This window comes from Fusarium tjaetaba (assembly GCF_013396195.1).
Source record: "Fusarium tjaetaba strain NRRL 66243 chromosome Unknown NRRL66243_c0000165, whole genome shotgun sequence".
In the NCBI taxonomy this organism is placed as follows: domain Eukaryota; kingdom Fungi; phylum Ascomycota; class Sordariomycetes; order Hypocreales; family Nectriaceae; genus Fusarium; species Fusarium tjaetaba.
Genome location: NW_023501361.1, coordinates 91,059 through 113,141, shown reverse-complemented (window position 1 = coordinate 113,141; position 22,083 = coordinate 91,059). Strand labels below are relative to the sequence as shown.

Below are 22,083 nucleotides of genomic sequence, written 5' to 3'. Positions count from 1 at the left end.
TCGAGAGCTGACCGAGTGGGAGAAGATGAAGAATGGATATTTAGGATTCACAATGGGATAAATCTCATAAAAGGACGTGGCAGTCAGCCGCAGCGGCTGTATACACAGAGCTGCACGGATTGTAATATGAGAATATTAAGCGCCTGAAATTTCGGGTGGCTGACACAACGTTTCATTTTTTACATGGCTCAGGCCAATCAAGATGACAGTAAGCACTGCAACTCCTTTTTTGGCTGCCAGAAACACCCTTACGCAGCATCGCAAACCAGTACAATTACAATCACAGCCGCCATGTAGCCAACATTTGGCGCATCGCGTCTTGGCGCTGACATAGTGTGCACACCAACAACCCAAAGCTGGAACAGAAAAAAGTTGATTTGAAACTGAGATCAGTATATAAGAAAATCATGAAGGAGAGTCGAGGAAAAAGACCGTATCCAGTACGAAGCCAACCCCCATTTTTATGCCATCTAACTCGATGCAACCAAAACTTCAGGTTCGCCGTTAGTGTAGCTAACACAAACCTGTCCATTTCCATCAGACGTAACAGTTCCACTTCCAAACACCTTATCCCAAGTCTTGTTGTTCTTTCCAGTGTTGAAGCAGTATTGTCCCGAGTATCCCTGTCCACGGTTCAAAGTAAGAACAATGAGATCACCATCAGCACGACTCCAAGCATATGCGCTGTCCTGCGAGTAAAGATGCTTGTGGTCATTTCCACCGAGACCACCGACCGCTGTGCGAGCCTTGGAGAGACGTGAGATGTGCTGGTACAAATCCGCGTCGGTGCTGAAGCTGCTTCGCCAGAGATCTTCACGGTTAGCAGGATCATTGCCGCCAGCGTAACCTTGCTCTGTTCCGTAGTAGACGATGGGAATGCCTCGGGCGAGGATGACGTAAGCGAGGGCGTTCTTGAGGAGAGCTTTGTCGTTCTTCTGGCTTAGCCAGCGGGGGTTATCGTGGTTGTCGATGAAGGTGCCGAGGATAGTAGGGTCGGGGAATTTGTTGCTAATCTCATCGTGCATAGCGACAACATCTGAAGGATCACCCTTTTGTTGGTAGAACCGGTTCATGGGGTAATACATAGCATAGTTCAAAAGACCAGGCATGACCTGTGCATAACCAGCTAGGTAATCAGGCCCTCCATCCCAAACCTCACCGATGGCGTAAACACCAGCAGCGTCTTGAAAACCAGGCCAGAACGGCTTTTCAACATGCTTAACAGTGTCGATGCGGATACCGTCGAAGCTGTACTCGGAGACGAGCCACTTGATCCAATCGTAGAGGACCGTCTTGACGGTGTCGCTGCCGGTGTTGAGGTCGGGAAGACCGGCGATTTCGCACTGCTCGATACTGGTCTGGTTGTTGTAGTCGATGTCACAGGGGGTGTGGTATGAGCTTTGTTCGTTGAGGGGAGAGGGTTTGTGGTCTGAGATGCCTTTGCCCATGTGGTTTGCGACGACGTCGCACATGACGTACATGTTCTGGAACAGTCAGCACGGGATCACGAAGACAGACCAAGGTGGTCATGGCAGAACAGCAGGAAAAGTAATTTGGCTTACCTTGTCATGAGCAGACTTAACAAGACTCTTCAAATCATCTGCAGTACCATACTTGGAGTTGACCGCATACAGATCCTTAGCCCAGTATCCATGATAACCCCCATCAGTATCTATCGCCTGGTCAGTCACCTTCTCTCACACGTTTTCGCAACACTTACTGTCAACAACAGGAGTAATCCAAATAGCATCGAATCCCATGCCCTTGATATAATCAAGCTTCGACTCTAAGCCCTTAAAAGTTCCACCACAGTAATTTCCGAGGTTTCCGCATGCACTACCGCCATTATCATCAGCACTGCGCGCAACACGATCAGTAAGTGCGAAGTAAATATTTCGCGACTTCCAAGCGTTTGCATCCGCTGCGCGTGCAAGCGGACTGATGCTAGCGACGATGGTCGCAAGGAGAGAGAACTTCATGCTGAATGGTGAATGAGGGAGAAGGTTGAGCGTGCTGCTGAATCTCAAGACATGACGGGACAAAGCCTTTTTATCGTAAAATTGAAAGTGTTCAAGACAAGACGAATAGTATGTTTCGGATGATGAAGGATTTAATTACAGTGTTAGAGCATTGTTCAGCTATAGCACCAAGGACCAAAGGATTCGTTAACAGTGGGTTAACAGGCGACCCAAAGCCGCAAAAACCTCCGAAGCTGACTTCTGTCGTCTGATTGGGTGCGTCTGCGGGGTCATGTCATTAAACGTTATAGTGCACGAGCGTTTGAGGTTGAGACGGTAGCTCCAATGGTGATCATCGTGACAGGGGTACACCAGATGACCTCTATCGGCCCGAAACTCGATCTCCTTGGTGTCACGTTGACAGGCGGAGTTTCCGCGTGTTCCCTGCGCGTATCATGCACCACGTTTGTTGTCTGCATGGGTATTTCGTCATTTGTTAATGTTTCAAATGGCTCACCTCCCTATTCCATCACGGAGCTTTTTTCAGCGTTGCACGGGCTAGCACTAACTAGGCAACAGTTCCTATTGTTCTTTTAGAATAACATCTTGACAGACTTCAGAACTTTTACCGTATTTAGCATTATATCCCGTTTATTCGGGCCGCCCCCGCAAGCGGGAGTGTCTAGCATACATCCTCGGCTGTCAACCCCGGATTTCTGCATGTGTGGTATCCCTCTTTAAGCCTATGATTTCCTTGACTAATAATGCCCTACCGGCAGTTTTCGGTCCTACTCTCTTGATCTCACTAAGCCAAGAATGTTTCTCCGTGGTGGAAATAATCTCGACTTCTTCTTTCGTATCCTACCCTATCAGTATGTTGACATTGCGGATTGGATATTCAGCTGGTGATTGCTTCATCACCGCCGGTAAAGAGCCGAGTCTTGGATGAACTGATATCAGATGTTGATTTTAGTCATTGCATGAGTATCGTGAAAACTTTGCTCTGGAGGTGCTGGGTCCATTTATGGTGTTTATGCTGTCGATCGCTGTGCTCGATTGCCGAGGTTACCTCCCAAGCCCAACAGTACGGCCGTGCGACGTAGCAATGCAGCTCACTTTGCTGCAAACGAGCTTATACACTCCTTTTGTAAAGCATGAAGAGCGGTGTATTTTGACCGACTGAAATCAAGATTCAGTCTATAATCGGCTTTGAGGCCATCCGTGATTATCCGCTGGCCCGATGAATATGAGAAGGCGCAATTATGAGTTCGGTGCTATTCACATCAGAAGAGTACGAGATCTTTTCCTGTTTGCTTGGCGAACAAGTCCCATCTCATATCGCCTCCATGCTTCCAATAATCCCTCATGAACTCGAGGACATTGTCGTAGCTACCCAATCCCCGTGCAGTCATGCTCTCCATCGTCTCTACAACGATGACACGTTCGGCGTGAGTCATTGAGTCGCAGCCTGCTGCAAGGAGTGGCCACAAGAGTTGAGCATGAACAGGAGACTGCTTGTGAATATTCTGCAATGAGTTGATGGCCGATTTCACTGCTGTCTGAACTTTGGGGTTGTCCTTGGGTAGTTCGTCAACTCGTCTGTATAGACATAGTAGTGTTGCATCAGTGAACAGTCTATGGCTGGTCTCTAGTTCTGTCCGGAGCACCGTGTCTGTTACTGTTGAGGCGGTCTTTTTCCGAAGCTCGATCAATCGAAGTTCAAGCTCGTGAGAACATGCACTGCGTGCTAGGCCATTTCCATGCAATTGGCCACCTGCATCGACATTCATGCAACGTGGCTCAGATAGCTCGCAAACCATATTGAGAACAGTCACCAGCTCTCGAGAAAAGCCGGAAGTGAGATCAATGCGGCCTAAATCAGGCATACATGTCAAAAGGTAGTCCCAGTCAATGAACCCTTTCGTCTGCCGTGAAGGTAGGGGCAGGCCTGACAATCTATTCATCAAAAGCATGTGGACGAGCCACTTGAGACTCATCCACCATAAAGGGTCCAGACTATACTTCGCTTTGTCGCGCTGAACAATGTGAAGAGCCCCGTTGAGATGCTTCCGAAAGGTCGTAGTATCCCCAGCGCAAACACACGTCGTAGCCAGCATCAACGTTGTCGGCAGTATAGTCACTCCAAGGTCACCAAACTCCGGTGTAGTAATTGCTTGACGCAGGCTCCCCAGACACTCCACAGTCGCCGATATTGCTGCACTCTTCGACTCTGGGTTTCGCGCCATCCTAAACAATTGGCTACTGCTGGCGGCGATCATTGCCCCCATTATACAGGGGCTGAGATCAGCGGCTGGTAGAATCAAACTTAGAGCCATGTCCGGTTGTAGCGGCCAGTATACTATGGCTGTGTGGGCTACAAAGTGCTGAAAGTAGATCCGCCGAGGATCAGACCGGAGTGGAGGGCTGGATGGAAGGGAGAGGGAGATGCTGAGCCTTGGTGGGCTCACTGCAGAAAAGGAAAACAGGAATTCAGAAGAGTCGTTTAGTATTGATGGTGAAAGAAAGTCGCTCTCAAATGTGTCGGATGTGTTGGTATAAGAAATTAGTTGGTTGGGAGTCACAACTGAGCTTGGTGCCAGAGACACTTGTCGTTCACTAGCCATCTCACCGGTTGAAGATGGCCGTGTCGTGATCTGTGGGGGTATTATTGAGTGAGTCTGTATTCAATTGAATCATTTCAGTTGAAGGTAAATGAAGTACCTGAATATTATTCGCTGGCTTCCGTTTCGCCACTCTGAAGCTCTTAACGCTCAACTCATATGAACATAGGTGAGGGTACTTGTAGCACCGTGAACACGACGGCCTCTTCTCGTCGCACTTGTTGAATGTTAATGTTGATACAAATGAAATACGAGAGCAGATACTGAGCATACCTTTGCCTTCTTCCTCTTGCATTCAGTGCATCCTGCACGTCGTCTCTGAGACGGCTCCATAGGCTCTCAGTTGCGTCCAGATACACTCAGTATGTGAAATGGTTAGACACAAGCTTTAAAAATTGTGTTTGGGATTTAATTCAGAACTATTTTCAGGGCGATAGAGTGAGATTCTTGACGGCTACTCATCATGGCGATGAGAATTGATGTGACACAAAATGAGAGAAGTGAATGTGAATGGACCCCGCATATCGACAGGCAGACAGGGTTGAAAACTCGGCAGAAGCTCAACAGCCAATCATGATCGATCTTAGCCCCCTTGCCAGGACGCGATCAATCTTTGGCGCCGGCATCAAACACGCGACTAAACCCGTCAAAAGCATGCCTGATCTCATCAATTAACGACACTCGCCAATACAAACTCTACTATGCTTCTCAACCCCATAGATACAAGTCCAGCGCCATGTTAAATACTTCAAAATGCCAACCGACCCAGAGATCTTCGCCATCGGCCAAGAAGCCCTCAGACAATGGAGTCTCAACAAACTCTACGTCTACCGCTCACCCCTTATCCCCTCCAGAACCATCAGTAAAAAGTACGGTTCAAAACTCTGGTTCAAACTTGATCACCGTCAGTACACTGGCTCTTACCACTTCCGCGGTGCCATAGCACGAATGAAGGACAATCCAACAAAAAAGCCATTTGTCACAGCGTCAACGGGGAATCATGCCATGGGCGCTGCCCTTGCGGCGCATGCTTTAGGAACAAAAGTCACTATCGTCATGCCAATGGATGTTGAGAAATATCTTCTTGATAAGGTGATGCAGTACGGTCCTGAGATTGTGCGACATGGACATGATCTCAGCGAAGCGAGAGCGTATGCACAAGACCTTGCTGAAAGATCAGAGCATATATATTTCTCCCCCTACGATGATACGATGGTCCTCGCCGGTCTAGGCACCGTCTGCGTCGAAGTCCTCCAGCAATTCGAAGCCTACGGGAAGGATATCCATAACATCTTCGCGCCCATGACTGACATCGCACTCATAAGCGCCATAGGCTGCTTCGCCACAGATGCAAAAAGGCAAGCTGGCGATTTACGACCAAAAGTCAAAGTCTGGGGCGTAACACCGTTAAACTTGATGACAGTTGCTGCTTCTTTATCTGCTGGATTTCCCATCGAGACGGAAACTTCGCCTACGATTGCTGCGTGCGAAGAAGATAATGATGTTGTACGGGATGGGATTGACTTTCGGATGGCGAGGGAGACGGTTAATCATGTTGTTACGTGTACGGAGGCGGAGATCTTGGTGGCGTTGAGACAGCTTCATTTGCAGGAGAGGCAGCGTGTTGATGGGTTTTCGGCATTGGCTCTTGCGGGGTTTCATAAAGTTGCTGATAGGGTGAAACATCAGATTAGTACTGTTGTCTTGTGCAGTGGGAACTACGATAGGGATAAGATGGCGAAGCTTGTTTATGGGGCGTGATATTTTCCGGTTATGTTTAGAGACAAGCCTAAACTTCATATCGTCAAATTGATTTCTTCTGTTCATTCTGCTTGTGCCATTTCAGCTTATATATCAACGCTTTTTGCCAGGTCCTCCCAATCACGGCAAATCTCCAGTGTTTCTTCGCACTTAGCTTTCACTCTCGACCAACTATCCGACCCCAAGGGCACCCTTAAAGGCATCTTCTTACCCTCTGCAAAGCCGGTCCCCTTAACGAGCTCAATCATCCTAGCAACAGCCTTCTCAGGATCTCCCGGTGAGTTTTCCGTCAGAGTCGCTTCAGCCTGTCGAACTGCTTCATTGAACTGAGCATACTCCGGAACACGAGCCTCAACGTGCTGGATCTTGTTGAAAACTGGAGTGCGGCAGTATCCTGGTTCGACGATGAGGACTTTTAGACCTGAAGCGAAGATGGCGAGCTCTTTGGATAGACACTCAACGGCACCTGAACTTGTCAGTGAGTAATGCCCAATGGATGGAAGATTGGACGCGGCTTACCTTCGAGGGCAAACTTGCTGGCGCAGTATCCAGATGCACTGGGGTCAGCGTGCCATCCAGCTTGAGATCCGACGAAAAGCAGAGTTCCAGATCCCTTCTCTCTCAAGTAGGGCAAGACGGCACGAGTGATATTCATGGGTCCGTGAAAGTTGACCTGGAAAGACTTTTCCATATCCTCTTGACTTTCTATGATCAGCTATAATCATCACAACTGACAGCCCAATACTCACGTCAGCTCTTCCACTGCCCCACTGAGGATATACCCCGCGTTATTGATGACAACATCGATTCCATCGTAGATACTCCAAGCCTCGTCGATCTTGGACTTTATGATCTCAGGAGAGGATGAAACATCGAGTTCAAGAATAGCTGCCCCAGTTTCTTTGAGGTGCGAGAGCTTTGTATCGGCGTTGCGGCCAGTGGCTATGACGTTATCCCCTGCAGACCGAAGTTGACGAACGAGGGCTTCGCCAAACCCGCTGGAGCAGCCGGTAATGAACCAAGTTAACACCATGGTATCGTAAATATATATCTTAGGCTTTTTCCCCAGAATTGTAGAGCAGTCTGATGATAAGAAGCGTAAGTATCATGCTTTATACTGGTGGTGAGAACCAGGTTCGGGATCCTCCGTGGATTGTGTCAGCATCAGTGGGACCAGTCTGACAGATAACGTTAGTTGATCCTGGCGATATTTGCTTGGAAGGGATCTCTAGCTCAAAGACAATCTGATTCCTGATTGCGATTTGATGACTCAGAAGCTGATCCCACTATGTTACGGTGATACTTCCATACAAGAACCAAATAACAGTTATCCGCCATCCTTCTGCGTCCCTTTTACTGGTTGTCCCTCATAAACGAAATCGGTGGCATCACCATGGGTTTATGCCTTGAATTCCAATAGCCTTCCCAACATCTTCATCCTTCTCACCCTTAACAACACGCGCAATTCTCTCCCCTCCCTCAGCCGGCTCAGCCGCTCCTCGCTGCTTGAGAGACTCAGCATCACTCGTAAAGTTCGTCGCACACAATCCCGGATCTACCCCAAATACCAAGAAACCTTCTTGTTTGAGTCGAATGTCATACATCGCCATGAGCATGTTCAGCCCAGCTTTACTAGTCCGGTATTCCATCGCACCAGCGTTATGAAGCGGCGATTCAGGGTTGGATGTATGAGTGATAGATCCTGTGCTTGAAGTAACAAAGATAAGACGAGGAGGTTTATGCTCTGACTTGCGAAGAAGAGGGAGAAACGCTTCCGTAACGCTTAGTGCACCAACGAGGTTCGTCTCGAGAATCTTGCGGAAAACTTCACGCGTTGGAGGACTAGCCATTGAGACGATGCCAGCGTTGTTGATCAGTATATCCAATCTGCCCCATTCCGAGGCTAGGGTTTGAGCAGCGGCATCGACGGAATTATCATCCGTGACGTCGATCTGGATGCTGGAGACTGTTCCTTTGATGTCGTCGAGGGACTGGAGCGAGCGGGCTGCTATCTCCCCCTTGGCTTCATCTCGACTTCCAATGATAACATGGTATTTAACCGAAGAGAGAACTAGGTTCTTGGCGGTTTCGAAGCCGACGCCTTGATTGGCGCCTAGTTGGGTATCTCAATGGAGAGTCTGTGTGTCTTTGTGTGCGGCAACTCACCGGTGATAAGTACCAGCTGCTTGTATTTGGACATGCTGAATAGGGTAAAACATGAGCTTTGGTGGCAAATTGGAATGTTAGAGGGAATCTTTGACGGATATATGTAGCAGTGCTGTTGTGCCATCTCCTCATGTCGCTACTAGCGGACTTAAGGCAAGGTGTAGCTTAAAATCCGCCCGCGGGCATCTTGTCGGAACGCCCGGAGATACATCCACGGAGATATCAGGTCGAGCTCATTGGCCAATTGCATCCTTCAGTGCCTTCAGGATTCGTTAGGGCGGGCTATCTCATTCTTTCGTCCTGCTGAATCAGAGTCAGTTGCAGCCCCCAATCTGAATTCAGGCCACTACGCCAATGCATTCCTTCAAAGCAACCTCGCCGGGCAATCCCTATAGGACTTGCTTTACCATGCAAGCACAGGAGATCTCCAACTAGCGGGAATCCGTAGTCCTCAAGACTATTCGAACTTTGTGTATGGAGTTCAAGCCCGGGAGACTTCGACTGGCATCGCTGGCTAGACTGACATCTCAAGGGCCCCCTGCCGTCAAGTTTATACCATCCGGCAGGATTTGTCTGTTGCATAATTCACATGTAAATTTCTTTAAAAACTTATAAAATATAAATCTTACTAAAAAAGAAAAGCTTTTAGTATTAGCTTATTAAGAGATTCTAGCTTATAATAAGCCTCTATTTTAAAAAAGGCTTTTGAAATATAAACTAACTTGATTAGACTTTAAAAAGAATATAAAGAACTTAATCTCAAATCGCTTGATAAAGTAAAAGACTATTAGACCAGCCAAAAGGTTGTTTTAGTTACTGACTTCAACTGGTCCTCTATCTGTAGCCCAAAGATCCTCCCAACCCCAATCCTCTCGAAACAAGATGAACCGTCTGCTATCCGTCGGAGTAGAAGAACACTGTACACCTGGTACGAAGACCAACAATAACCGAGACCAAACCCCGGGAAGTCCACAGTTGTCTTCGTGAGTGGAAAAGCAACGACATCTTGCAGTATGGGCTCCGAGCTTGCAACCAAGTCATCGACCGATGCCCATCCGCAAAGAATTTCCGGAAACTGAGAAAGGCTTATCTTCCTCCAATACTCTCGTGTCCGTGTCCCAGGAACTGTCGTAAACCCTGTATGTAAATTGTGTTTCGGTTCGATCTCATAACCTGACAAGGTGGCTGCGATTTCCAGGTCTGAGTCTGAGTCGAATAAGCCACTGATTCTGAGACGAAGAAGCTTTCCCTGCATGACAAGGGTATTGAACTGCGGTGTAACAAATTGTTCCGCTGGAACAACTTGACTTTTTAGGTCAGCATCTCTGGTAAGGTCGTGTTCAAAAGCTGAAATTTGCTCCTCCACCGAGGTTTTCTTCGCACCAAGGAGTTCGCAAAGCCCTTTGGTTTGACCGATAAGTCCCGAAGATATTTCGCGATGGTCATGCTGCCACACGATAGGCTTCACAACTGATGCCCAAGACCATGTAGGAATCCCACTCAGTCTTTTGTCTGAACAGGCCCCATCCATTTCCCATAAGAGGCCCACTACAATATCCCCAGCCCATAGTCCCGCTAGATAAAAACTTTGCCAATAGTCTTTCTTGTCTATTGAGCGATTGATGGCTATGGCAAACTCTTGGGAGATACCAGCAAGTGCGGTCAATCTGTCCTCGCCAGCCTTGGTAAGATGCAAAGAAGAATAAGTATGCACAGCAAATCTCCACCTTAGAAAGACAGTCTCCACTAACTTTAGAGAATCAATCCTAAAATGATTCTTGAGGGAGATATCAGCATGTTTGTCGGTGAGTATGTTCAAGTTGACATCATTTGAAGTTGTGGTTTGCGGACTGGTCCTTTGGCACTGATAGAAACAGGCCGTTCTGGTGTAGCAGATAACGCGTCTACTCAACACCCACTCTTGGAAGATCCAACCCCTACTCAATAAATCGGAATGGGCGATTTCACTGTCATACTGTTTCTTGACTTCCGAATGGTCGACATGACATACATAAAAGTAGCCTTTTTGATCGCCTTGTCGGTCTCTATACGGAAGCCGGACAAGATTGGGACCATGGTCTTGAACAGCAGTTGCGAATAATCCTGTGTCTCGAGTAACGCCAAAACCGGCAACAGTAAAGAGTGAGTTTTGGTAGTACTTCGCCATCTGGGAAGCCTCTATTATCCAGTCCTGTTGACTGTCTTGTATGATACAAAGCGAGTCAATCCATACGAAAGGGATACTCATCCTTATTGCAAGATCAAAGGCATCCTCAAAGTGGGCGGGGAGATGGTCTAACGCTCTTCCACGAAGCCTGTCATAGTAGTTGGTCAGTACAGTGGAGGCGTTGGCGGTGTCTGGCTGAATCCAGCGATGGGTGAGCGTGATATATTTTCCTCGTCGACCACCAGTTTCCTTCAATCTGAGTTCTCTCATCCCATCGCTGTTACGGCTGACTTCAATGCAGCGGTTTGGAAGGTCAGTGACCTCCGGGTTTAGCAAAGGCGAGCCCGATAAAGATAGTCGGCATTCCTCGTGGGTTTCTTGACACTGTTCAAGCCATCGCGACAGCACCCGTACGTGATCATCAGATGATGTTTCTGAGCTCAGTAGTCGTCCCGATACGTCACCGCTGACGGCTGCAGGAGACCCTGGTTGATCGTTAGCTACTCGTCACATCGACTCTGCTATTATCAGCAATTAGCTGGCTTACCTTCATCAGCTAGGATCTGGAAAGGGCTTAGAGGGATGGATCGGTAAGATATTCGATATCCGGGACTGGAGCTACTTGCCCACAACCTAGCAAGCCCAAGTGGAGTGCCGACGCTGGAGGTGGTATGACTGTCGTCCTGGAATTGAGTATCCAACCGATGCTTCCACTCCTCATCAGGTTGCAAATAAATCCACTGCAACCAACAAAGGAGGGTTGGTATTATCCCTTCCTTCGGTGCCCGGGAAAATCGCGCTTTGAGGAGCAGGGAACAGAACGGACAGCCAGATTTGGCAGCAGTGATGACTGAGAGTAGTTTGTATCCCCTTACTCTGCACTTGGCGGGGTCAAAAGCCTGAATGTCGAATGCACGACACGAATCGCAAAGTCGCACAGCCATCTTTACTAGTGGCTTCTGCACTGAATAAGGCCTCTCATGCAAAGGTATGGAGCAAGACCATAGAATGAAAGAATGAAGTCGCGGAGCGGGGATTCTCAACGCGTTTTGCAACCAGCAACCAGCAACCAACAACCAACAACCAACAACAACAACAACAGGGGTATTGCATAATTCACGTGACCACTGCGATAAGCTTACCTGGCACATTAATTTCCCTCAACCTATTTTCAGACACGCGTCGGTCAGCAATTGTAACAATCTCACTACAAGAGACGCATACATTTAACTGTAGTGAGGATGCCGTTATACTCTCACCCTGGCCTGGCAATAAGCCGGCCGCTTCCTCTCCTCCTTGTTCTGTCGGGTACCTTTGCCGCCAGCGCCTGGCAACTATATCTGCTTTCAAGGAGGAAAAAGCTTGACACGGTTCCCCTGTGGACCGTGGATGGAGATGGCAACTACGACGTCCTCGAAATCCGCTGCTATGTCGCACGCGAGGATCACGTATCGGAGGTTATCTCAACGATGGCCAAGTTTCTTTTGATATTCCAAGCTATTCAGGTATTTGCGCAGGCTGTGTTAATTTCTCAGAAACGCCAGGCCCGAATAGCAAAGACACTGTCGATTTTACTGATAAGTGTGACCTTGGCTTGTGTCATAGCCATTTCGATTAAAGCCAGAAACCTTATGAAAGAACTTCAAGGTCCAGGCCCGTTGCCCGAATGGGACTGTTCAGAATCAAGGGGAATGTCGAGTCGCTTTTATGATGTCTGGAATACATCAAATAGTTATGACATTTTTGGAGTCAGACCAGTGGTCATCGCCTGTGCCGTGGACTGCGCTTTGAAACTCTTCCTTATCCTATGTCTCTTTGTTCTACCAACTTCGATCAAAATCCCAATCCCGTTCGAGCCCATAGTGACGGGACCAAAGGCTCGAAGTCTAGTTCAAAGTGATGGGAGCTTTCCAGAAATGGGACCCGTTTCAGAGGCATGGAAGAATTTCCATTGCCGTTCTCTTTCCAGGGACCATGTAAGTGAATTCAACGTCCGATACATCTTAGCTGCTATTTCGACTTTGACTAATACAAGATCTAATACCAGACTTGCCCAACTACGATTTCTGTCCAAAACAATACAGGCCCTTCATGGGTTTTGTCTAAACGACTAACCAGGGTATGTAGCTGACCACTGACACAATTGATGCATCACATTGAATTCCACAAGCCTGTCTAACACGTCCTAGATGCCAGCCGTGGCTTCAGAATCACCTTCCTTTAGTCCTCAGGTTCGGCACTGGACCCAAGGCCGATACCGACCGCTGCAAAAACTGATCCCGATCTTATCGATTGTGACGCTTCTAGATTTCATTTCACTCTTTGTGCTTCTCTACGCACCGAATCCGAACGCGAGTCTGCCTACGAGGTTTGAACTTCTCTGTGCTTGAAATAGAATATATTAGTTAACCTTTTCATAGTCTATACCAACTTCGGATCGCGTCAATGTGCTGGAAGCCGATTGTATTACTTCCTTCTCTGTTACTTGTGAAGAAACAGGTCGATCTACAGAAGTACAGTCTCTGGCAGATAACACTTTGGCGCATAATAGTGTTGTTGTGGTGTATAGTGCCATTTTCCTTCCCAGGACCACTAATAGTATCAGCTCCAAATGCATTTTTTGCTCAATCTGTATTACTTATGGGTTTCTGGGGTTTATATACAGTGATATCTACTGTATTGGGTCTTTCTCTTACTATACGTCTTCTAGCAGTAGCTAGCCCTTATTTAAAAAAGTTAGTATTCTAAATAATAAATCTTGAAATAATAAATTAGAAAAGATTTACACTTAAGTTTAATTGATATATTTAATTTCTTTATTTGTTATGCTTTATCTAATCTTATAGAGAAATAAGCTAAAGGTTTTCCCTTTATACCCTCAGAGCGCTATTGTCCAAACCGACGCATAGCCCTGAACTGCTATTCTTATCATGTCTGTTGCAGGGCGAATAAACTTGACTTCTGATTGGATATATAGCGGCCCGGCTTTCATCCGTCGAAAGTTCGAACCAACAACCAAATCCTAGCAATGGGGCTAACCAACATGCTCTCCCCTCTTCATCAGATACAGATCTTCCAAAATGCAAACCTCGCCGCCCACGATCCTCGTTGACTCTCTCCCCAAGGGCCCTAGCGTTACATTCAGAGACTCTACGTTCTTCGCATGTAATGGGCCTGAAGCAACCTTTCCATCTGCTGATCAAGTCCGAGCCAAGAGTGAAGCTGGCGACCACGTCCTTGATAGGAAGAATACTGTTATCTTCGAGTCACTTGGCTTAGTCGTCAAGTTCGGCAAAGAGCCTCGCGTCACTGTTGCGGAAGGCCAGTGCCTTTGGTGGTTGTATCGATATCTTCCAAGCGTCCCTGTGCCTGAGATATACGGCTGGACCGAAGATGGAGGAGAATTCTTCTTGTATATGGAGCTGGTCAAAGGCATGACCTTGGAGAAAAGATGGGATTCCTTGAGTAGAGAGGATAAATTCGGGGCTTGTGAGCAGCTAAAAGATATGGTCGTTGAGTTACGTCGGGTGAAACGCGATCCAGAGGACGAATTTCTTGGTGGGTTAGACCGGCTACCATTAGACTTATCCTATTAATTAGTCAACAGGACAAATCAACCGCGGACCACTGCAAGATGTTGTATTCGCGGACGGAATCCGACCAAGAGCAGGGCCGTTTTCATCAGTGAAGGAATTCCATGACTGGTTTTCTTTCCTGATAAGACAGCAAGCCGCAAGTGGTCCTCACTGGGAAGGTTATAATCTTGAGGATATACCTGATCCATACCGCCAATTACTACCTAATGATCCTGGAGTTATGTTCACTCATGCTGACCTTCACCAAAGCAACATAATGGTCTCTGAAGGCTCACCCTGCCGTGTTGTCGCTGTGATAGACTGGCACCAATGAGGTTGGTATCCCGATTACTGGGAGCTTTACAAGGCTGTGTATACCAACCACTGGGAGTCTGAGTGGGTGCAGGAGTACATCCCGATGTTCTTGGAGGAACCCAGAGAAACGTTTGTTGACGGTATTGATAACTACGCACGTTCATGGGGTTTCATGTAGCCTTGAGGACCGGTGCTACCCGAGAGTAAGACAGGTTCAAGATGGTGAACTGTTTCGCCAACAAGATAATGGTACTGCACTTCTCGAGGGGTTCGGGGAGAATCTGAAGCGCCCAGCAAAAAGGATACACTGCCCAAGTTCAGTTATCAAGGGCAAAAAACATACAACTGCGGGGATTCGCTGGTCGTCACNNATCCGCCCCTTACAGGCTTGACTATGGGAGAGCGGAGGGGATCCCGTATTTTCCTGCAGGTATGGTCGTATGTGCTTCATTGAGGTCAGAATTTGGTACAAGTGCAGATGCGGACGAACCATCACGCCCTTATTCCAACGTTGACATCTCGAGCGTCCAGATATGCATCTCAAGTTCAATTAAAGCGTTGGTTAGTAGTGGACCTGAAAGGTAGAGAGTGGAGTATTTTTAGAAATACCTTTATCTATCATGCCGGGCTGGATCTCATAGAGAGAAGACTGAATATCATCTTTTTATACCCTCCGAGTGCTATTCCCCAACCGCAATACGCATAGCCTGCCAAGAATTCCAGACTGTTCAGAACCGTCCGAACTTCCCTGGAATGGTTTCACATGCTACGGCTCCCGGTTTTCCGTGGTGACGCTATAATGCTCGCCGATGTTCTTTTATACGGACAAACCAATGAAAACGAGATACTGCCAGGCTGAGGGGATCGCCAAGGACGCTATACCTTGATAGTATAGCTAGGCGAAAACCTAATTGCTTGACGAGGCTGAGCGATGGATTCAATGTGGATGCCTGCGCCATGACCGTGGATCCGGCATGATCTTTATAGCCGTCGAGATCCCATCCAGCTGAATATTCGCATTTCGTTCACTTTTGATACCACACAATGGCAGGGCAATACTACGCCGTGCCGTCAAACGGCCAGCACGACATCCATCTCGAATTCCAGAATCCACCGACTACACCAAACCCACCACCTAGAACCTTCCAAGGTCTTCCAGCTCGTCGCCGATCAAAAGTAAAACTGTGGCTCGGCCTCATCGGAAAATGGTTCATCACAGTCATCTTCATCATAGTCGTCTACGGGATCTTGATCGCGTATGCTCTCTACGATGTCATATCGGAGAAGCAGAAGAAATATTTCAATGCGCTCATCACGGGGTTTCTTATTGCTCTGGGTCTGTCGACTATGAGTCAGTTGACGCATGCGGTGCAAGATTTGAGATGGTGGATTTTGAGTAGGAGGCCGAGGTCTCGTCAAAAAGTAAGCGTTGGGCGAGGTTTGGAAACGGACAGTTTACTAATGGTTCTGAAAATAGGTCAAAGCCATTTTGCATGTTCATAGCATGAGCCAAGTATTGGTCTTGGCTTTCAAATCGAGTCGGTGGACAATTCATGTTGGAGTCGCAACTTGGGTAGCGCTATTTCTTGTAGGTCCCCATCTGGTTTCTTTCAAAACCTGACTAACATAATCAGGCAACTCAAATCGGCTATGCCTCACTCGGCCTCTGCTACTCAGTCGAGAAAACCGAAGACCAAGCCCTCTTGGTTCCCGGAAACGTCTCCATCGCGAACTTAACCACTATCTCAGGTTCGAGTATTGTCAACGCATCCAGTTCAACCAAGAGCGAAGAGTACGCGGCAAACAGCTACGGAATCATATCCCTAGCTCTAAACGAAGGAACTCCCGATGATATTCTTTCCCCTGGGACTTTATTCTTTGCAGATAACAAGTTTCTGTTTTGTGACGGCGGGTCGTGTGCATATGTCTTTCGAGAGACGAATACGCTTACTTTGGATAACCCGAACAAGGCCCCTGTCTCAGCTGTCACGGACAGGAAGGTCAACATTACGTCGCATTGCGACGCTTTGAGGGTTCGTCAAGGGGGCAATGGAACAGGGGAGCTGATCACCGTCGATAATGGGAGGAGAGAAACCAACATCACATTACCCAGTAAGGAGGGTTCTGGTGAGAAGATTTACATGACATCTCCCTCTCGCAACTGCGGCAGCAACTGCAGCATTGTTTCGGTATTTGAATCATCGTCGACAGATCCGTGGCTTTACAACTGCACCGTCAAAATGAGCCCTGTCGAAAACGCCAAGAGGCCAGAGCACCAAGTTGGTCAGAGACTGATGCGCCTAGCAACATCAGCGATAGCCCTAGGAAGCCCGGACGGTCCAAACGACACCCGCTCAAACAGCTACCCCGCTGCATCAATATTCGGCATACCACTCAACGGCTCAACAGAACAAGTAGAATATCTTTTATCACGCTTTGCAACGGGTATGTTGGCAGCTGTCATCGAATCAAACACAGATATCGTACTCGCCGGCCAAATGCCAACGATTGGACAGAAACTCAACGTTTCGCACTGGGGAATTATCACATTGATTCTGTGGATCACGGCGTTTCTTCAATTGCTAGTCGCTGTTGTGGCGACTAAGGTGTCGGAGCGGGTTGTTGTGCCAGAAGGCGATTCTCTGTCAGAGGCTAGAGTCTTGAGAAGCATGATTGAGGAAGATGTGTTGGATGGGGAGAATGCGGCCGGGAAGGGAAAGCGTTTGTGGATTTATAGGAATAGACACGTTGGTGACGGGTTGTATGATTTGTATATGGAGGTCAGAACGTAGCATGCTCCTAACATATACCTCAAGTTAAGATTGGCGTAAGACTTAATTGATAGCTAAATTATTAATCCACGACAATGGCTACAGCGACGTGTGAACATGATCTGCCACTAAAAGCCTGCAACTCCTTCTTCGTGAGAGACATGTGGACAACCCCTAAGTAGCCCTCCATGGCGGTGCGTTGTAGTAAGATGAGACTGTTGTCGTCTCTGCCATCTCTGTTAGCGCCCCCACGAAATGAGGGCTCAAACAATCCTGATTTTTTCTAGATTTACAGCGGGGAGCAATGGTGTTTAATCTTCATGTCCACTCAGTTGAGTTTCAACCCCTCTATCTATCGTTCAGTGTCCCATACCTCTACCTTTTTATAATGTTGGAGTTGATGCAGGGTAGTTTCTGTGGACATCGACCTGGCCTCGGCTCATGGATGTCTTACTGGCCCAAGTTTGACATCTCTTAGCGGGTTTAGCTCAGTTGGGAGAGCGTCAGACTGAAGTCAAACTTCAATCAATTGATATCTGAAGGTCATGTGTTCGATCCACATAAACCGCAATTTCGTTTTTTATCGCCTCTCTCTTTTTTTCATTTTCTTTTTACTTGGAAAGTTAAACGCTGAACACTCACTCTCAGTCAATCCCTCTGCACGTCACTTGCACTCGCCGCATTGAAGTAAATACATTCCAGCAGTGATGCATGCCCTTGGCTCCGTTCTCTCTCTCAGCTCACCCCCAACTCCTTGGTGTCAATCCTACTATTGACCTTCGTGGCATTTCATTGAAGTTTGAGGCTTTAGTATTTGGCACGCAGTTTCTTCCAAAGCTTATGCATGCGCTCAGCTTGTCCAGGGGTAAATCTCTTGGGACCGCATTCACTGCACTTGTTAGCCATGTTTCCAGGTCTCGAGATATGAACAACTCACGGCTCAACATAGTCCATGAAGTTATCCGTAGGATCAAAACCAGGCTTATCAGGACAGCTGTTCAGATCAGGTGGAGGACACACTCCATACTCCGGAGGCCCTGCCTCATAAGGAGTATCATCAACATAGTCACCTGGCTCCTCGCAACCATTCTCAAAGGTATGCTCCAGACCGAGCCAGTGACCAACTTCGTGCACGGTTACGTAGTTGAATTTGGGAGGGACCTCGCCAGGGTTATCTGGCCTCATGATGCAGCCATCGAAGAGGATGTTGTCCTTGGTGGGGTTGGGAACAGGGAGCTCGCACTTTCCGCCAGGGGGCATACTGGCGATGAAGAACAGATTGAGATCCTTGTACGTTCCTTGCCTCAATGCAGCTCGGAGCTCCTCTTCAGCTTCACCTCTTCCTGGACTGATGGGATAAGCCCAGTCATATTTGACGGTTCTGGTGGTGTTCATCAACTTGAACGAGAAATTCCAGGGCTTGAATTTCTCGTTGAGAAGGTCTATCTGGCCTTTGACCGTAGCTTGCTGCGAAGAGTTAGTACAGTGGCCCCAAAGCTATCTTTAAGCTTACTTTAAGGTAGTTGTCTTCTTCCTTCTTGCTCGCTGCGAGGATATGCACGTAGGTCTTGACCTCTACATTCTTATGCTGTCCTCGGATTTCAAGATGCTCATTTGCAAGGCCCTTCGAAACAGCTTTCAAACCACTGCTGGATCCCGAGGCACCGCAGTCAAAGCCAGCGGCTGACACAGAGTTGGCCAGGAAGCCGATAGCAAGAGCAGATTGAAGATGCATACTGAGTGATGAGAGATAAATAACGCACTAGCTACTTGAACGCGAGACACCAAACGTATACATCCTACTGTTTTATATATATATGAGATTTTCGTATTGCCAGCTTGCAATTGGGACTTTTGAATCCTTTGCAATCCTTCCTGCACTGCGCCACGTTCGCCAGTACTGGTGGGATTCTTGGCAGTACCCCTCACAAGGTAGGAACACGAGGTCTGACCATGTTAGCGTTACCTTAAGGACGATTGAATAGGAAATAAGAATCTTGTTCCAGGGGTCTCAGAGATGCAAGCAGGCTGACACCTGTCCTATTGGTTGGTAGATCGCGGGGTTACGCGGACTTTCGCTGTTCTGGGCAGAGAATCAGGCAAAGGGACACAGTTGTAGGATTGAAATCGTAATGCTCGGACTTCGATAAGCCGTTTATCGTATACGGTGAAGAATAGACTACTCTGGATTCACTCACGACGCGCGGTCTCTGGATCGTTTGCCTGCTGACGGCCATCATCATTGTAGGCTCCGTCGATGAAGTGAGGGTCCAAATACAGAAGAGTATATCTTCAGTAACTGCTAGTAAATCGTACTGAACCTCGTATCCTTTGATGCAATGGGTCCGCCTTAGTAGTTGTAAATGAGAATTTGCTGTTTCAGCAGAGAATGTTTTTACTATTTAGGCTAATACCCTTTTATGGCCGCTCACCAGGATTCTGAGCTTCTGGGTAAGAGCAGACATGCGACGCTTGGTGGATGCGGATAGATGCGGCACGAGTTGATTTATTATTTTCTGTGGCTTACACGCCTGTCTACAGTGTTTCTTGAGCTGGATACCTGATTTCAATATTAGAGTTTAACCTTGTGACCAAGGACAAGGTGTTCTGATACTCAGCATGAGGAGCGATGCGTTGAAGGACATTATGTAAACACAGCAGACGAATTAAGCGTAATCCCTCGGCGCAACACGTCCAAGTCGCTGTACTGAAACAGTTTCTGGTTCTTGGGTTCGAGATTATTGCCGCACGCAACTTGGTCATGAACAGCATGGAAACTTGATCAAGATAAGCTTTTAGGAGGCAAACTCGCTGCCTGGCTTGATCAATAGCATTTCAGGTGGCTCTGGGATGTGTGCTTTTGCGTTCAGGCTCGGAGCTTATTCCATCTCACCTATATAGTGTAATTGGTAATGTGGGTTGGGGGTCAAGATTTGAGTTCATGCGTATCATCATGTACGCCAATGACAGAGTTTGCGAGGCTTGTAGATAAGCTTTCTCCTCAGGGTCATGACTTGTAAGGGAAAAAAAAAGATTTTAAGCTTTGGTGAATGACATAAAAAGTGAGTCGCATCTACCTGGTTCGTACTATGATTCTCAGTCCTACAAATAAATTCTAATCCTCACAAGCACTCAGAACATACCGTCACCTACTCGGACCACCATCACATTCTCACCATGGAGCCTTCCGAAAAACCGCCTGCAAACGAAGGCCTATCAACATTCATATGCTTCCCGCGTCTTCCTCTCGAGATCCGCGAGATGATATGGGAGTGCCTGATATCCGTGCAGCGACACCTGAGGATAGAGGGCCGCTTCGGAAAGGCAACCACAATTGGGTCTTTCTCAATCCCTGAGGGATTACATCTCTCCCAAGTCTCATCTGGGAGCCGGAAAGCCCTTTCTCGGGTTATCGCCTATCAGACCCTTAATGGACATTTCAGCACTGTTCTCCTGACAACACTTGATGCGCCCTCACTGGAGATCCTTTCTTCCCTTACAGCCGATATCGATTGCGTTGCTATACCATGTCTTACTGTAGAACAGTTGGAAAAGCTTCACCTAGCTTTGGAAAAGAGGGTAGCCGCCGGTGGTCGACAGATAAAGGTCATCTACACTGGTATAGGAGTTCACCGTCCGGAAAAGCGCCGACCACCAGGAAATTACCTCGTGGCACCACCCGTTGATTTCAAGATCAGGACCGTCGCCGCCCTAGAACTGAAGCCCGGATTCTTTGAGAGCCTGCTCTGGGCTTATGGTGAGGATCCGACAGAGCTACCCTCTACTTGGGCGAGACTTACTTCGAAGGACGGAATCCCAGCACCGGTGATGAAACGCAGCATAATCTCGATCCCCGCAGCCTCGGAGCACTGAGTCGACTGGCACGGGTTGAATAAAATGTCTCTGGCAAAAGCCGCCGGTCCATTAAACGGATTGACCATTTTCTGTTAGGAGCTATCTATAGAGCGTTAAATCGATTGGGCCTGAGATATACAGATAGAGCCTGACAGGAACTTGATGCTGGTGGCGAGCTTTGGGAGTCAAAGGGAATGTCACCGAAGAAAGAAACCGGCAAGCCAGTAATACCAGAATATTATTATAATATCTTTCCCGGTACCGGTTACACGACAAGTGACAGAAATGTTAGTATATCGAATTGGTAGATGGACTGGAAAGTGTACACGGTTGCAAAACATGATGGCATGGGAGTAACTTATAGAACTCAGAATGTTAATTCATCTGCTATATTGCCTGTTGTTGTTAGATGAAATGATTGTCCTGTCTGGAGGGCATTGTCATAGTTTCGGGGATCCCAGTTAAAACAAGATAAAAGAAGGCCCTCGAGGGGCAATAGCTAGTCTAATACTACGATGCGTCTGCCCTTCTCAACCTATTGACTCATTAGACAAGCTACACTTTCTCCGAAGCTCAACTCTTAGGGTACGTCTTAAGCCTGGAACAGATCTATGATCTTAAGATCAAGCCATTTGCGGCCAAATCTCACTACAACCGGCCGAGGAGCCACATTCCAGGTCCAACAACCGCCGCCAGCACGGAATTCCGGGAACCCACTACATCACTCTTCAGATCACCAGTAAGAACCTTCCAAATCAAGCGCTGACCCGAAAATTCAGGGCCCGCTATTTGCCTCCGCCACCGCCCTGTTTCGAGATCATTAGTGCTTATACACAATGGATACCAGAAATGAAGGATAACAACATTATTCCTTCACAAATGTCTCAAACGGAC

General features: G+C 47.7%; 10 protein-coding genes across 10 annotated transcripts; 4 read left to right on the top strand and 6 right to left on the bottom strand.

Moving 5' to 3' along the window:
• Window positions 1-470: 470 nt before the first annotated feature.
• On the bottom strand, window positions 471-1,979 carry FTJAE_7989 (alpha-amylase; the record flags this gene model as incomplete). The annotated part of the gene is made up of 3 exons (XM_037354757.1): window positions 471-1,484; window positions 1,563-1,672; window positions 1,721-1,979. 3 exons carry the CDS (start codon window positions 1,977-1,979, stop codon window positions 471-473), a joined length of 1,383 nt encoding a protein of 460 aa, XP_037204929.1.
• A 1,262-nt stretch (window positions 1,980-3,241) lies between these two features.
• On the bottom strand, window positions 3,242-4,237 carry FTJAE_7988 (uncharacterized protein; the record flags this gene model as incomplete). Its single annotated transcript, XM_037354756.1, has 1 exon — window positions 3,242-4,237. One exon carries the CDS (start codon window positions 4,235-4,237, stop codon window positions 3,242-3,244), a length of 996 nt encoding a protein of 331 aa, XP_037204928.1.
• A 1,095-nt stretch (window positions 4,238-5,332) lies between these two features.
• On the top strand, window positions 5,333-6,306 carry FTJAE_7987 (anabolic serine and threonine dehydratase precursor; the record flags this gene model as incomplete). Its single annotated transcript, XM_037354755.1, has 2 exons — window positions 5,333-6,085; window positions 6,292-6,306. The coding sequence occupies 2 exons, from the start codon at window positions 5,333-5,335 to the stop codon at window positions 6,304-6,306; spliced, it is 768 nt and encodes a 255-aa protein (XP_037204927.1).
• A 120-nt stretch (window positions 6,307-6,426) lies between these two features.
• Window positions 6,427-7,373, bottom strand: FTJAE_7986 (oxidoreductase yusz; the record flags this gene model as incomplete). The annotated part of the gene is made up of 3 exons (XM_037354754.1): window positions 6,427-6,806; window positions 6,860-7,041; window positions 7,090-7,373. The coding sequence occupies 3 exons, from the start codon at window positions 7,371-7,373 to the stop codon at window positions 6,427-6,429; spliced, it is 846 nt and encodes a 281-aa protein (XP_037204926.1).
• A 355-nt stretch (window positions 7,374-7,728) lies between these two features.
• Window positions 7,729-8,540, bottom strand: FTJAE_7985 (short-chain alcohol dehydrogenase; the record flags this gene model as incomplete). Its single annotated transcript, XM_037354753.1, has 2 exons — window positions 7,729-8,453; window positions 8,507-8,540. 2 exons carry the CDS (start codon window positions 8,538-8,540, stop codon window positions 7,729-7,731), a joined length of 759 nt encoding a protein of 252 aa, XP_037204925.1.
• Window positions 8,541-9,293: 753 nt separating this feature from the next.
• FTJAE_7984 (transcription factor Zn C2H2) lies at window positions 9,294-11,617 on the bottom strand (the record flags this gene model as incomplete). The annotated part of the gene is made up of 2 exons (XM_037354752.1): window positions 9,294-11,158; window positions 11,221-11,617. The coding sequence occupies 2 exons, from the start codon at window positions 11,615-11,617 to the stop codon at window positions 9,294-9,296; spliced, it is 2,262 nt and encodes a 753-aa protein (XP_037204924.1).
• Window positions 11,618-13,753: 2,136 nt separating this feature from the next.
• Window positions 13,754-14,582, top strand: FTJAE_7983 (phosphotransferase family; the record flags this gene model as incomplete). The annotated part of the gene is made up of 2 exons (XM_037354751.1): window positions 13,754-14,231; window positions 14,281-14,582. 2 exons carry the CDS (start codon window positions 13,754-13,756, stop codon window positions 14,580-14,582), a joined length of 780 nt encoding a protein of 259 aa, XP_037204923.1.
• A 1,025-nt stretch (window positions 14,583-15,607) lies between these two features.
• FTJAE_7982 (uncharacterized protein) lies at window positions 15,608-17,355 on the top strand (the record flags this gene model as incomplete). Its single annotated transcript, XM_037354750.1, has 2 exons — window positions 15,608-15,985; window positions 16,198-17,355. 2 exons carry the CDS (start codon window positions 15,608-15,610, stop codon window positions 17,353-17,355), a joined length of 1,536 nt encoding a protein of 511 aa, XP_037204922.1.
• Window positions 17,356-18,141: 786 nt separating this feature from the next.
• On the bottom strand, window positions 18,142-19,069 carry FTJAE_7981 (metalloprotease MEP1; the record flags this gene model as incomplete). Its single annotated transcript, XM_037354749.1, has 3 exons — window positions 18,142-18,223; window positions 18,272-18,801; window positions 18,848-19,069. 3 exons carry the CDS (start codon window positions 19,067-19,069, stop codon window positions 18,142-18,144), a joined length of 834 nt encoding a protein of 277 aa, XP_037204921.1.
• Window positions 19,070-20,511: 1,442 nt separating this feature from the next.
• Window positions 20,512-21,207, top strand: FTJAE_7980 (uncharacterized protein; the record flags this gene model as incomplete). Its single annotated transcript, XM_037354748.1, has 1 exon — window positions 20,512-21,207. The coding sequence occupies one exon, from the start codon at window positions 20,512-20,514 to the stop codon at window positions 21,205-21,207; it is 696 nt and encodes a 231-aa protein (XP_037204920.1).
• Between the last annotated feature and the right edge of the window lie 876 nt (window positions 21,208-22,083).